We start from the raw sequence: 15,749 nt of genomic DNA, 5'->3' as shown, positions 1-15,749 counted from the left end.
CCATTTGCTGTCTCAGTTGTACATTATTTTAAAATTCCTTTCTGTATCCAAAGATTTATGATTCTAATACATAGGCTGGCAAACTATAGTCTACAGGCCACATTGGCCTCCCTGCTTTTATAAATAAGGTTTTACTGGAACACAGCCATATGTATTCATTTAAATATTTTCCATGGCTGCTTCTGTACTACAAAAGCAAAGTTCAAAAGCTGCAATGGAGATACTGTTGGCTTTAAAGTTGAAAAGTATTACCATCTGGTCTTTTAGAGAAAATGTCTGCTAAGACCTACAAAATCAGGGGAAATTTACATTTTTTATTTTGGAGATAGACTGCAGACACATCCTTATCAAGGTAAGACTCATGCATAAGAAGGAAAACATACTTAACATCATTGCTTTGATGTCACTGTAAGTGATAAAACACTAGATCCAACATACAATGAGAAGTTTTTATACATATAGACTTTCCTACTTAAACAACCATAACATGGAAAAACCAAAGTATTTTAGGAGGTATATCTGGAATTACCTAATATGATTTGGGACTTCTTTTCCCCTCACAAAACCTGAGTTAATTAATGTGGATAAGACATTTCGAATTTTTAATCCTTCTCTCTTCTAGAATAATTTAACATTATTTTTTCCTTCTGTTTCATGACATGGCTAATTTAAATTAAATAAACTTAAAAAATGTATTAGTTTCTCATGGGCTCAGAAAATATTGATAATATTATTAAATATGGCTATGGATTATAGAATTATACAATCATTTTAATTTAAATCAGTTTGTACTAATTAGACATTTATATACAGAATTAAAAACCTAATGTTTCAAAAGGAAAAGACAGTATGACCACATATACCCACAAGTTTGATAATTTAACTATACATAAGAAATATATATATAATTAAGTTGTAATCCAAAGATTAATAAACTACACTCAATCTTTTAAAGACTGAACTAGCAGCTGTAGAAATTATTATCATGGACATGATAAAATATCACAAATTGATATCACAAATAGAAGCGCTAACTGCAAGCTACTCTTGACCTCATGAAAATCTGAGTCACAAAAGATTATTAATGACAAGTCAGTAAATATGAATAACCAATATAATTGAAGAGCAAATGTCAAAACATTTTAGGAATAAGAATGATCACTTTATCATTCAGATAACTGAAATAAAAAAAGCTAAAACAACTCTGGTACAATTCTGAGTTAAAGTGTTTGAGGCAAAATTAATCCTAAGAGCAAGGAATTTTCTCCCCAAGTAGAAGCTGTTATATTCTGTGTTATATCAGAATATGTTCTTATTCTAATAAAGAATGTATTTAATTAGATGTGCATCTGCTCTGGGTCTCAAATAAAATGTCCCCAAGTCAAACTGTTTGATTACATTTCTGTGCCAAAAGGAGCAATATTTTATTATAAGTAATTCTAGGCCAGCAATAAAAGGCATGTGTTAACATGGGCAATTTTACAAAATACTAAACCCAAAAAATTCTCTTGCTATTGAGTAAACAAGTCAAGAAACCACAGGAAAGGCAGTAGAAACAAAAACAGAATGAGGTATACAAATACAGCACTTATGCATTTCAGTTAAAAAAAAACTTCATTACCTTCATAAAACTGATTTTCAAGTGACATGCAAGGATGGAATAGAAAAGGTTCAAGTCTTTTTGGAGATACAAATCTCCATTACTATTAGCTGTCAACCAAAAGAATACACTTTCACAATTATCCTTTCACATACTTATCTTTAATTCCTGTGAAGATATACTTGTATGATTTCCTTTCTTCTACACCTCATGTTCTATGGTATTTAATTCTCTTCTTGATTATTTTTATTTTGTACAAGTCTAATTTCACTTAATGCAATTGTTTCTTATGAGTTTTATATAATTCAGTTATACTGAAAATATTATTTAGAAAGATTACATTTACACCTGGTAAAAGAAAGGCTCTCATAAAATGTGTACTCAGTAAAGTCTCTTAAGAAAATAATCATCTCATTAGGTACTTTATTTAAATCTAAATTTCATGTTTTATGCTTGCTTAAAGTAACCTAGTATTCAATAGTTATTATAAAATCCCTCCCCATGAAAACAAATGGAGAAAAAATATTCATACACTTTTTAGAAAGTATAACCTTAAAGTTTCTTATTCTTTGAAATATTTAATGAAATTACTTTTGTGAAATGTTGATCTTAAGTTATTAACTAAAATTTATACTAGAGTTAATTTTACATACCTTGGACTTGAGGGAACCTCCCCAATTTTCATCCACAGACTTCAAGAATAGCTCCTGCATACAGCTGCAAAAGAAAAAACAGGAGTTTAAAAAACTGGTATAAATTTTAAAAATGTAGCTATAAAATAAATATAAAATTTCATAGTATAAACATTCCAGTTAAACAGATATATAGATCAAACAAAACATCAGAAGAGAAAATGAAGGGCTAAGGGTATTAAACAGTAGAGGTGTTCAAGCCCTTCCTGGAGTACACTCAAACTTATTCAAAAAGACTGAAGAAGAGATGAAGACTTGACAATGAACTTGAATAGGTAAGCTGTCCTAGGAAGTTTTTCACAAAATTTTAAAGATTTCCTACAGTTTTTCTTTTAAGGATGCTAAGGTGAATCCAGGTGTGTATCCATCATCTATTCAACAAAAATATTTAATGAGAACTCCTTTTGGTTGCTTTTAAAATTAAGTGATCAATGTTCTAAAATTAAATAATACAAAACCCCAATCAATACCTTTAAAAAGTAATTAGAGTACTATGTAAAGATATTACTGGAAACTCAGTAAAATCTCATTATAAAGAACTTAAATGCAAATATTTCCCTTAATGAGATTCAGCTGAAATGAATTCAATGGTAAATGTTGCTTTTCTACCTATACATTCTCTTTATAATAAAAAGCTTATTATAAAAAACTCAAATGCAATGATTTTATTGCAATGAATTCAGTTGAAATGGATTCAATAGTAAATATCACTTTTTTGTAGCTGTAGAGCATTGTCCATTCTTCTGGTAGTGACTTGGGAATGCTGTGACTCTGAAAAGACAGGCAATTATAAGAACATACTACATCCATTTTACTTCTTCTTAGCTTTTAGTCTTTTTTTTATGTCCAAGAGCTTTTGTATGTCCAAGAGCTAAAGATGAATTTTACTTTTCAAGTTCTACAATAGCACAGAATCACGTGCACTATGAATTTTTTTTTCAGACACTAAAAAATAAAAGCACAAAACAGAAATTAAAAAAAAAAAGTCACCTTAATTCCAACTCCTCCCAACATAATGGCTTTAAAAAAACATTCTGGTGATTCTGGGTTGGATCAATAAAGTTCTTAAGTTTTTGAGGGCACAGCTACTGAGAGTCTGATTGAATTTGTTTTCCTTCACACTACTCATGGACTCTGAAACACTGATGATTTCAGATTAAGAACTCTGAAGATCTAAGATTCTTAAATAAGATTTGGTTAATCTTGGTTAGCTAATCCTGCACCCCAAATCTTTAAAAGTATAAGGCCATATTACCAATGAGCTCATAAAAAGATTCTAACATCACTAATCAATACAGAAATTAAATCAAAACCACAATAAGATACCACTTCACACTCATTAGAAAATATTATTAAAAAAAAAAACAAAAACACCAAAACAAGTGATTGAGTCGAATGTGGAGAAAATGGAATCCTTGTGCACTGCTGTTGGGAATGTAAAATGGTACCGCCACTATGGAAAACAGAATGGTGGTTCCTTTAAAAACTAAAAATATAATTATATGATCCAGCAATTTCATTTCTAGGTACAAACCCAAAAGAATTAAAAGCAGGGACTGGGATAGTTATTTGTGTTATTATTCGCAATAACCAAAAGGTGGAAGCAACCTAAATGTCTACTAACAGATGAATGGTTAGCCAAAATGCAGTATACATACAAACAGAGGAAGGAAATTATGACACATGCTACAAGAGGGATGAAAACTGAAAGCATTATCACCCTCAGACGAGGCAGCCACAAAGGTATATGTGCTACAGGACTCCACTTTTATGAGGTACTTTGAGTAGTCAAATTCAGAGACAGAAAGCAGAATGGTGGCTGTCAGGGGTTGATGGGTGGTGGTAGGGAGGAACTGTTCAATAACCATGTTTCATGTTGGGAAGATGAAAAAGTTTTGGTGATAGATGGTGATGAAGCTTGGACAACAACGTGAATGTACTTGATGTCACTGAATTGAACACTTAAAAACAGTTAAAATACTTAATTTTATGTACACTTTACCATAATTAAAAAAATAAGGCTATATACAAATTTGGTTATTAGATTTATCTTCTGTTTCCAAGTTTACGATCCCCTGGAAACTCTAAGTGGAGATTCCATTACCTTATATGATGGCATTCCTCTATACCACTGTTTCCCTAAATTCTTTGTATCATTACACAGCAAAAACAGTAACAACTGTTTGGAGCACTGGGGTAAAAGGAAGTTGCTGCTTATAATTGGAGATGACTAGCCTGGGGGCCCGGAGAAGGCAATGGCACCCCACTCCAGTACTCTTGCCTGGAGAATCCCAGGGATAGGGGAGCCTGGTGGGCTGCCATCTATAGGGTCGCACAGAGTCGGACACAACTGAAGTGACTTAGCAGCAGCAGGCTGGGGGCCTCAGGTCACTTGAGTTCCCATTTGGTTGTCCCAAAGGACTGAAGGATCCGAGCACTCTTGTAACCCATTTTCTGCACCACAAAACATGAACTGATTGATGAAAAATATTAGAAACGTATTTTTTAATGACTACGCAAGCTCTGATGTGAGCTTCTCAAGGAAAATTTCAAATGCTTAAAGCATTAATTTGTGATGCTAGTTTGGCATTTTATTTAAGAATTTGCAGTGCTCATAGGAAAATATGTTTTTCATGGTGAATAAATACAGTAAATTAACTACAAATTGTGGTAAATTTTCAATGCCTTATAAAGTAATCATAAGAATCTTTGGCAACACATACATTCACATACAAGGAAATATATGCTACTCAGAATTTATCAAATGTATGAAGTATGAAAGGATTAAAAAAAGTTAAAATTTGAAACTTCCTTGAATTTCACCTTTAGCATTTTTACTTTTTAAAGTAACATCATAAACATATAAAAACTGACCTTCAAATATTTGTGGAAAAATACCAGTTGAAGAGAAATCAAAGAAGCAAGTTATATAACTTCTACATAGCAAGCTTTTATTTGTTTCTATTACCAACACCAAGTTGGTAGGCCTTTCTTCTATATCCATTAGACAGAAGCCTTATTTGCACTGATAATCTAACTCTAGGCACTATTCCATTAGGATTATATTACACTGGCCCAAATAATTTAAATGGAAATATACAGACAGCTTTAGAAAAATATGAAAATGATGCACAAAACTGCACTTCCCCTTTTGGCATCCATACCTATTTCCATATTACTTCTTATTGCTAGTTCTCCTAAATTTCTAATAGCATCCTCCAAATGGGAAGTGGAAATATCTAACTAATTCAGCTCTATAACTAATATACCTTATTTGTAACAGGATTTTTGAATATTCCAATTTCCCTTTCATTTAAAAAATAAGTGATTTTTATTATTTTTAAAATAAATTTCAGCTTTGCAGTTAAGTAATTTTTTGCAATTTAAATATATTTTGAGAACTACCAAGACTATTATTTATAAGCTACCTCAATTTAAATTCTGTACATTTCATATACTTTCCTAATATTTTGAGACAATGTACGCCCCTCACTATTGAAAGACTTCCCTGGTAATTTATTTACTGTTGAAATATAATGATTTCTTTCCTACCTGAGCAACCTCTTGTTACAAAATTTTAGTTAGATCTTTCCTTTGTGGTGATAACTTTGCCACAATTAAAGTTTTATTATGTCGCTATAAAATGGATCAGATTAAGAGTAAGACAAAAAGATCATTCTATACTGTTTTCTACCAGACAGCTAGATTCCTAGGTAAGTTAAGGCAACATATGTGAGTTTTGTAAAATTTCTAAAGAATTTTTAAAAAGTACTGCATTTAACATTTACTGCCACCATCATATCACCACCATTACAACAAACCTATAAACCTTGTCCAAGTCAGAAATATTCTGCTACTTTTCAACACTAAATACTTAATACTTTTGTTGGTGATGGTATCAATGGCTCTGAAGAAACATTACAGTGAAAAAATAAACTATTTAAGTCAAATTATCAAATTTTCATACAGCATGGTATTGTTAAACAAGGAGGCTATCACACAGAGGTGGTTCTAGGGCATGAGTGACTTATGTAACCAAACCCTAAGCCTATAAATGCTTTAAAATTAAAAAATAAAACCTAAAATTACCAGTCATCAACTAGGTTTTCCCAAATAAGGTAGCTTCTTAAGCTATAGTCAATCAAAAAATATCTGTTGCTTTGCTTCCACATCTCTAAGTTCTATCCCTAATTCCTTGGTGGTGGGGCATTTCTAACTACTTCCAGCTGGGTGTTACCCAGTTTGAAGTGATTTATGCTTAAACCATTAAAAATTTTAATAGGCCTCACTGTATCTTTTAAGAGTATAGTGAAAAGAGCTCAAGTTAAAAAATCAAATGTGTATGTGGGTCTAGTTCTATTTCTGCTAGTTACAGACCGCAAGTCATTCTCTCTGGGCTTCAGTTTACCGTCTGAACAAAAAATATTCCCAGGGCTTCCCTGGTGGTCCAGTAATTAACAGTCTATCTTGCAATGCAAGGGACACAGGTTCAATCCCTGGTTCAGGAAGATCCCACATGTCATGGAGCAACTTAGGCCTATGTACCACAACTACTGGAGCCCCTGGGCCCTAGAGCCTGTACTCCGCAATGAGAGGAGTCACTGCAATGAGAAGCTTGTGTACCACAATGAAGCCTCTGCTTGTAGCAAGGAAGGTCCAGCATGACCAAAAAATAAAATAAACCTTTAAAAGAAAAAAAAAGAAAAGAAATATTCCCTACCTTCCAGAGTTGCTAAAACAAAGTAAAAAAAAAAAAAAAAAAAAACAAAAACACAAGACACACAAAAAGCCTGGATTCTTTAGATGCTCAACAGGTAAGAATAGTGAATATTTTCTTTGACGCTATCGGTTAAGGCGTGTATCCATTTTCATAGAAGCCCTAATAGCCTGTTTAAGGATGTTATTCATTGTTCCCGTTATTAGAATTTCTTCAAAATTTTCTCTCCACTTCAAAATTTCTCAAGCTTTCAAATTCAAATGACCTTAGAGTAGTGTTTTCAAGCCTTTCTGTACAACTATACACTTAAATCATCTAAGATTTTGAAATTTACTGATCCCTGGAACTTACCCCAGTTCAAGTAAATCAGGACAGCTGGGTTGTGGTCTAGGCACCAGGTTTTTAGTTAACATATACTACTTTTAAAGTAATGTGCAGCTGGGGATGCCTTGAACTACCCTCAACTATTAACGAGGCAAAAATTACAAAACAATCAAACGGTAGTAGACTTTTGCTTAAGAGACTAGCTAAATTAATTCTAAAAGGTAAACCAAGTAAGCAATGACTGGACATGGAACAACAGACTGGTTCCAAATAGGAAAAGTACGTCAAGGCTGTATGCTGTCACCCTGCTTATTTAACTTATATGCAGAGTACATCATGACCCCATGAATCACAGCACACCAGGCCTCCCTGTCCATCACCAACTCCTGGAGTTTACTCAAACTCATGTCCACTGAGTCGGTGATGCCATCCAGCCATCTCATCCTCTGTTGTCCCCTTCTCCTCCTGCCTCCAATCCCTCCCAGCATCAGGGTCTTTTCCAATGAGTCAATTCTTTGCATGAGGTGGCCAAAGTACTGGAGTTTCAGCTTCAGCATCAGTCCTTCCAATGAACATCCAGGACTGATCTCCTTTAGGATGGACTGGTTGGATCTCCTTACAGTCCAAGGGACTCTCAAGAGTCTTCTCCAACACCATAGTTCAAAAGCATCAATTTTTCGGCGCTCATCTTCACTTTCTGCCATAAGGGTGGTGTCATCTGCACATCTGAGATTGTTGATATTTCTCCCAGCAATCTTGATTCCAGCTTGTGCTTCTCTCCAGCCCAGCGTTTCTCATGATGTACTCTGCATGTAAGTTAAATAAGTAGGGTGACAATATACAGCCTTGATGTACTCCTTTTCCTATTTGGAACCAGTCTGTTGCTCCATGTCCAGCTCTAACTGTTGCTTCCTGACCTGCATATAGGTTTCTCAAGAGGCAGGTCAGGTGGTCTGGTATTCCCATCTCTTTCAGACTTTTCCAGTTTATTGTGATCCACACAATCAAAGGCTTTGGCATAGTCAATAAAGCAGAAAGGCTTACCTGCTCTTAATTAAAATGTAGGAGTTTAAAAATAAGGAAGCATGGCTATATAATGATGAAATCTAAGTATTATAATATTTAGAGATCTTAAATGAAAAAACTATTATGATAACATTTAAGTATATGCGACCCTCTTAAAACATTAATTACATCGCTAGTGGTACATCGCCAGTGCAGGAGATCTAAGAGATATGAGTTCAATCCTTGGGTCGAGAAGATCCCCTAGAGAAGGGCACTGCAACCCACTCCAGTATTCTTGTCTGGAGAATCCTGTCGACAGAGGAGGCTGGTGGGCTACAGTCCATAAGGTCACACAAAGTCAGACATGACTGAGGCAACGTAGTACACACAAACATTATTTCTTAAAGTCAACTTTACTCGTTTCACATACATCTGGAGAGGAAAAAAATATTAAGCAGAAGCTATTTCTTTTTTAGCAAAATTTAGTCAGTTAATTCTCAGAGAAAAAGTTTACAACTAAAACTATGTCTAGGGATCTGCTGATGTTTTAAATTTTAATTCATTATTTATCAAAGTCATTCCTATATTTTCTAATATTTTCTAAAGTGCCTGTAGTGTTAGAAACGAAAAGCTACAACTACACATAAGCAAATAACTAGAGTACTAAATATTTTTGATCTTATAGTAAGCTTTTGTCAAGATTCAGTTTAAATGTATAAGGCAAACGGTGTATTTATTAACACTTTCATACACACTCTGACTGATGGCATTCTTGTATAGGAACAATGAACGTATATGAAGGACTAGGGAAATAAATTGGGTTTTACAATTTTAGCAAACCAACCTGGTAAATATAATGCTCTAAAATCATATGCCTGAGATCAAACTATTCATTTTTAGGTGCTTTCTACCAAACTCTGCAAAAATATAAAACAATCACTGTGTCTAAGAAAGCTTCCTCTAAGTTAAAAACAAGCAAGGTACCATCTACCTTAAATTAGGCTCTGAAGAAAGTAAGAGTACGCTAAGGGAGTCTTTCCATAAAGATACAATCACTGTTCCACTAAAAAGCTAAACGAAAATGTACAAAAAGAAGAAAAAATGTTTCTCTGACATCACCACAATCTAACTTAGACCATTCCAATTATGAAATCTGAGGAAAAGAACAAGGCTTCTTTCAATACTGTGATAAGAAACAGAATTTGCATGTACACCTAAAACAAAGAGAATTTCATTACCAAGAGGTTAAGACTGTAATGATCAGATTTCCACCTAGAAGCAAATATATTCACAGATACAGAGCGCACACATTCTCATACACACTTCAGCTATAAGTATGAATAATTCAGGGTATAGTCTGGGAACAACATATTCAATCCTACTAATACCTAAAGAATATCACACAATGTAAAGAATAATGACACAATGCCACTATATTTCCTGAGGTCAAAATATCCAGAAAATGGTAAAAATGACCCTAAGCTTGAATATCTTAAAGGTAAGTAGTTTTAAAAACAAAACCAACTAGCCCCTTGGTAATATATATAAGTAAAAAAAAATGGCAAACAATTTAATGTAAGTATTCAATAAAAAAAATCAATATACATAAAAAATTTTAATAAAAAATTAATTAATTTTTGCTCCTAAGTGTTTGAAAAGTGTAACCTATAATTCTGTTAATTTGAAAATCTGAGATTGAGATCCTATTAAAAAACAGTTCAATATCCATTCAATAGTCTCAAAAAATGAACATGAAAGTGCCAAAATGACTCTGAGGTAGGTATGTCTAGGAAATGTGGCTATAAGATAGCCTGGAGATAGATTATGAATTATTTTAACGATTTACTTCCCTTTTAAATATGACAATCTGCAAAAGGGACAGAATGTTTTAACATGCTTAGAAGCGGATCCTGATTTGTAAATATCTAAAAAAAATTGGCTACATTTATTTTACATATTAAAGATAAAGCAGGAAAAGCTGCTTTTCAAAAGAGAATTCAATTCTTCGTGTGTTTCCATTACCATCCAATAGTGAACACCACTGTCATAAAAAAGGAGGCAATTATTATCATTTGCAAGAAAGATTACAATTATCTGAAATAAAAAGCAAGAGCTGGCTCAAATTAAATTATTTCATTCTATTAAAATTAATCACCTAATGTATTTTCAATTTAAAAACTGATACCAAAAGAGCTGCAAAAATTCAAAAGTTAAACAGGATACAAAAATGAAGAACAATGTGAAATTAGAAAAAAAAAACTAGGCCAGTCTACACATTTTTACTTTTTGCCTACTCTCTGAGGAGTATACTACAGTAGAACTTAACACTTCAAAAATCTTCAAAAAGAAAACTGAAAAGGCAGTTTGGAATTAAGGGATGTATACTTTACTAAAAATTATCCTCTGTCCCTGCCTCTTTTCCCATCCACCATCATTGCCTTCAGGGGCTACCTTGTAGCTAGATGGAATTCTTTTGCAGCCTTGTATTGAGGTTAGTAGTTTCTGAAATAAAAATACTGGAGTGTGTCCTCACTCTTCCCTTCCACATTTCAATCCAGTCAGTCAATAAATCCTGTTTCTCATTGCCTAAATCTATTTCAGATCTGTCCCTTCTCCATTTTTACTACAGTGTGTTAGTTTAAGCTCCTTCCTGCATCTTTCTTTTGGAAGCTGGCATCCTAAGTTCTTTTTCTGGCAACGGTACTCCTCTCTGCTCTGTCAACTATCATTCACAACACCAACAAAAGTTATTAAAACACAAATCTGATGCCAATTTACTGTTTATAGTCCTTATCTGTCATCATGTGCCTATAGGGTAGAGTTCAAGTTTCCTATCAAGGCACACAGGCCCTACTTATTTACCTATTGTTCTCTCTCTTCATAATAAAGCTATCTGATTCATCTTAGATGGTCATCTCTCTCATGATGACTCTGTTCCTTTTCAAATACTTTTCCTTCTGCCAGAGATGACGTTCTCCTAATCATTTTCCAACTTATCATAAGCATCATCTTCTACATAAGCAAGGGTAACATTTACCTGACCTGTCAGATGGTTATATCCTTCCTTCTGTGGTGCTTTTATACTATTTCTTTTGTTTACAGAACTTATCTCTCTGAATTCTTAAAAGAAATCAATGCATCTGGAAAATTCACAAAAAAGAAATTGTACAGAGGGGTATAAAATAACAACTAAAAATCTTCCTTTGCCTCCTATCTCTCATTTGATAACTTTTAAATTGTTTTTAGTTCTTCTGTTGGTCACTTCCATAGTGATTAACATGGCTGTATCTATAGTTCTTGATTATGTCAACTTTAAGAAATTTATTGATTCCCTCCTCCTTTTGATTTTTATTTAATTTCTAATTCTTTTTAAGCAGCTACATTAGTGGATATTATGTTTCATCCCAACAGAATATCCTGCCAAATGCATTCCAGTAGTTCAATTTCCATGTCTATTTCTTTGAGTCCTCTAGGACAGGGACCTTTGTCTATTTTGGCATTTTCAGAGCCTACAGTATGAAGTAATATTTAGTATATAAACAAAGTTTATTTTGACTCTGAAGAAGGTATGTCTAAGAAATGCAGTTTTAAGACAGCCTGGAAATTGATTATGATTACTTTAAGGTTTTACTTTCCTTATAAATATTATAATCTGTAAATGTGACAGAATGTTTTAACATGCTTAGACAGAGCTGATTCTGACTTGCAAATACCTAAGAAAATTCACCACATTTAATTTTCATATTAAAGGCAGATGAAATGCCACATATAGAGAATATAAAAAATAAATTTAAACTATTTTCAGTTCAACTGAATAACTGCACAAAAGAAACTTGTAAACTTTTCTTACACAAATATATGACATACATGTTTATTGTCACTTGTTAGCTGTATGACTTTAGGCAAGATCTCCTTGCCTCAGACCTAGCTATAAAATGGAGATGATAACGGTACTTTCCTCATGGAGTTGTTGTGAGGATTATATAAGTTAATTCATATAAAGTCTTGGAAGAGCACCTTCATATAATAAGAACTTAATGAATGTTTGAAGCTATTATTAAGTAAATTTGTGTCTTTATTTAGTATTGTTGCTACTCACAAGTCTTGAATTTGAACTGTTGCTAAACATTTAGTTTTTAAAAAAAAAAAAAAACTTTCTGAACAGTGTTTTTATATTATATTAGAATAACCCGTTGAATTAATTTGTTTCCTTTGAAGAAATCAGTTCATAGTTTTGATGCTACACGCACTACAAAAGTGAATCTATTTTAAGCAACGGTGAAATCTCTTTAGGGACTACAATTTCACGCAGTTAGCCTAACCTCCATTTCATCCTTCTATGCTTTACACACAAGTAGCATTCAGCTTCTGATAGGCTAAAGTTTAAAATTTGCCACTGTTTTGAATAATGCTGCTTAAGCTGACTTCTAAATTACTCTAAAGTTGGCTACAGAATTTCATGTATTATTTCTTAGTAAAAAGAGCCTTATTCAAGGGCGAAAACTTACGAAATATTGTAAACTAAAGGCTGGGGATTCAGAAACATTAAAAAAATAGTTCTGAACTTCAAAAAGCATAGAACACTGGTAGAGAAAGAAAGTCAGACATCAGATACAATATAATGGAGTTAACTGCACACCACAGGCATGTTTAAGTGCTCTGGGAATGCAGTGGTGGTTGGTGGTTTAGTTGCTAAGTCATGTCCGACTCCTGTGACCCCATGGACTGTAGCCTGCCAGGCTTCTCTGTCCATGGGATTCTCCAGGCAAGAATACTGGAGTGGGTTGCCATTTCCTTCTCCAGGGGATCTTCCTGACCCGGGAATCAAACCTGGGTCTCCTGCATTGCAGGCAGATTCTTTACTGACAGAGCTATGAGGGAAGACCTAGGTGTAGCTTAATGTAACTTGGAAGCAGCAGTGGTGGTGGCTAAGGAGGAGAAATTGGGGAAGACTTCCCAGAAAAGGGGACACTTGAGCTAAATCTTTAAAACAGCTTAAGTAGAAGTGGTATACTCTAGCAATTGAGGGGGAAAACCAGTCTGTTCTTTACCTAAGAGCGCATCATCCATCTGGCCTGGTGTAACTTCTCACATGGCTACTGTGGCAGCTTTTGTGGCAGTTCTTACATTATTCCACAATCCTAGCTAATAACTGGTTAGTGACCCAACTTGAGCTAGTAACAATCCTTGTCTAAAATACTTCAAAGACCTAACAGGAGAAGAATTAGTTCTTTTCTGGTGGGAAAAGCTGTAAGATACAACAAGCAAGAACTGGCAGTTACATGTTTTCCCACGACAAGCAAAGAGTCAGTCAGTAGTGAAGAGAATAGTTCCTTCCCTTCCATCATAAGATTCTATGTACAAAAAGCAGAAGTCACTTACACTACTTAGTAAATACTAACAGCACCAAGATTTAAACACTTTCCTTTCATTAGTTTACCGTTTTTTTTACTTTAAGTTACAAATTAGTACACGGGCTTTCCTGGTGGCTCAGTGGTAAAGAATCCGCCTGCCAATGCAGGAGACGTGGGTTCAATCCCTGGAGAAGGAAAATGGCGACCCTCTTCAGTCTTCTTGCCTGGGAAATCTTGTGGACAGAGGAGCCTGATGGGCTCCAGTCCATGGGGTCGCAAGAGTTGGATATGACTTAGTGATTAAACAACAACAAATTAGTATGCTCTTAACAATTCAGTCAATATCCTTATGAATGTTTGTAAATTGTACCTAGGTACACAGTTATGAGCAAAACTAGTTAAAACAGTAGTAAACCAGCTAACCAAAAAATCTTGTTCTAGTCATATTTGTGATGTTTACTTAGGTCCTTTACGATCAAAAGTGGGGGAGAAACAAGACCAAATACAAACAAATATAGGAATATCTACTTGCAGAATAAGGGACTTAGAAGATATTTTCTCCATTTGTTGGGAATAAATACATTTTTTTAAAAGCAAATTTTATGTTTTTGCCTATCAAAGGCTAAATTTAGCCTACTGACTTGAGTGTATGCATTTGAAAAATGATTAGCTTCATCCCTGAACAGACTTATAAAGCATGCAACTAAGATAGAACCAAAATGAGTATTCAGGTAACATTTCTTTATTATAAATTGCCAAGACATTCTTGCAAATAAACTACAAATTTCCTCTTTTAAAAAATTTATATTCCCAATGATTTACACACAGCCACGTTTAAGTATTCTTAATATTTTTGACATAAGGCACTAGTCTATAACGCAGGTTCAATCCCCAAGTCTGGAATATCTCCTGGGAAAAGAAACGGCAAGCCACTTCAGTAACCTTGCCTGGGAAATCTCATGGACAGAGGAGCCTGGTGGGCTACAGTCAGTGGGGTCTCAAGAGTCAGACATGACTTAATGACTACACGACAACAAACTAGTCTGTATATTGCTTTTTTTTACTTTCAAAGTAGAACTAAATTAAACTATAATTTCAAAATTAAGCTTTAAGCCAGAGTTGAATGAGACAGAAAAGCTATTGTGTATATTGTTACCTATGATTCAGTTCAGTTCAGTACAGTTGCTCAGTCATGTCCAACTCTTTGAGACCCCATGGACAGCAGCATGCCAGGCTTCCCTGTCCATCACCAACTCCCGGAGTTTACTCAAACTCATGTCCATTGAGTCGGTGATGCCATCTAACCATCTCGTCCTCTGTCATCCCCTTCTCCCGCCTCCAATCTTTCCCAGCATCAAAGTCTTTTCAAATTGGTCAGTTCTTCGCATCAGGTGGTCAAAGTACTGGAGTTTCAGCTTCAGCATCAGTCCTTCCAATGAATATTCAGGACTGATTCCTTTAGGATGGACTGGTTGGATCTCCTTGCAGTCCAAGAGACTCTCAAAAGAGTCTTCTCCAACACCACAGTTCAAAAGCATCAATTCTCTGGCACTCAGCTTTTTTTATAGTCCAATTCTCACATCCATACATGACCACCTATGATTATGTACCAATAATCCAGAGAGCAGTACTGCACAGATTAAATTAAGTCTACCACTTTTATATAAGAATGTGGTTTATATCTACATAGAGCCTTGCCTGACCTGCCATACTTTTATATTTATACTACTATTTTAAGTATTTTGGTTCTACCAGGCCTCTTAAAAAAATCATTCACTGATTTTGTGCAATACTGTCTGAACAAATACTTAATGAGAAGTATATCTTACAGATTATGAGCAAGGAGTTGAGAAAAAACAAGTACAGTATAAAAGGTGTATTAGGATACAGGCTTACTTGCACTTAGATATAATAAACATTTCAGTTTGTGTGATTGTTAGGTATGTATTAAACAGTGGGCTATTTCCCCATGGATAATGCTGAGCTATAACTGCTACAAAGTGTCAAGATATCAAACAGAGCTCAATTAATAATGAAAACTGAACAGGAATATGATT

At 34.2% G+C, this 15,749-nt stretch overlaps 1 protein-coding gene across 1 annotated transcript in view; it reads right to left on the bottom strand.

Moving 5' to 3' along the window:
• SELENOF (selenoprotein F) overlaps nucleotides 1-15,749 on the bottom strand; it is a 37,456-nt gene that overhangs the window by 12,412 nt on the left and 9,295 nt on the right. The window contains exon 3 of the mRNA XM_065909662.1: nucleotides 2,254-2,317. Coding sequence (XP_065765734.1) covers nucleotides 2,254-2,317 — 64 coding nt within the window. The remainder of the gene's footprint in view (nucleotides 1-2,253; nucleotides 2,318-15,749) is intronic.

This window comes from Muntiacus reevesi, chromosome 1 (genome assembly GCF_963930625.1).
Source record: "Muntiacus reevesi chromosome 1, mMunRee1.1, whole genome shotgun sequence".
Taxonomy (NCBI): Eukaryota; Metazoa; Chordata; class Mammalia; order Artiodactyla; family Cervidae; genus Muntiacus; species Muntiacus reevesi.
This window is presented reverse-complemented; position numbering and strand designations above follow the sequence as displayed.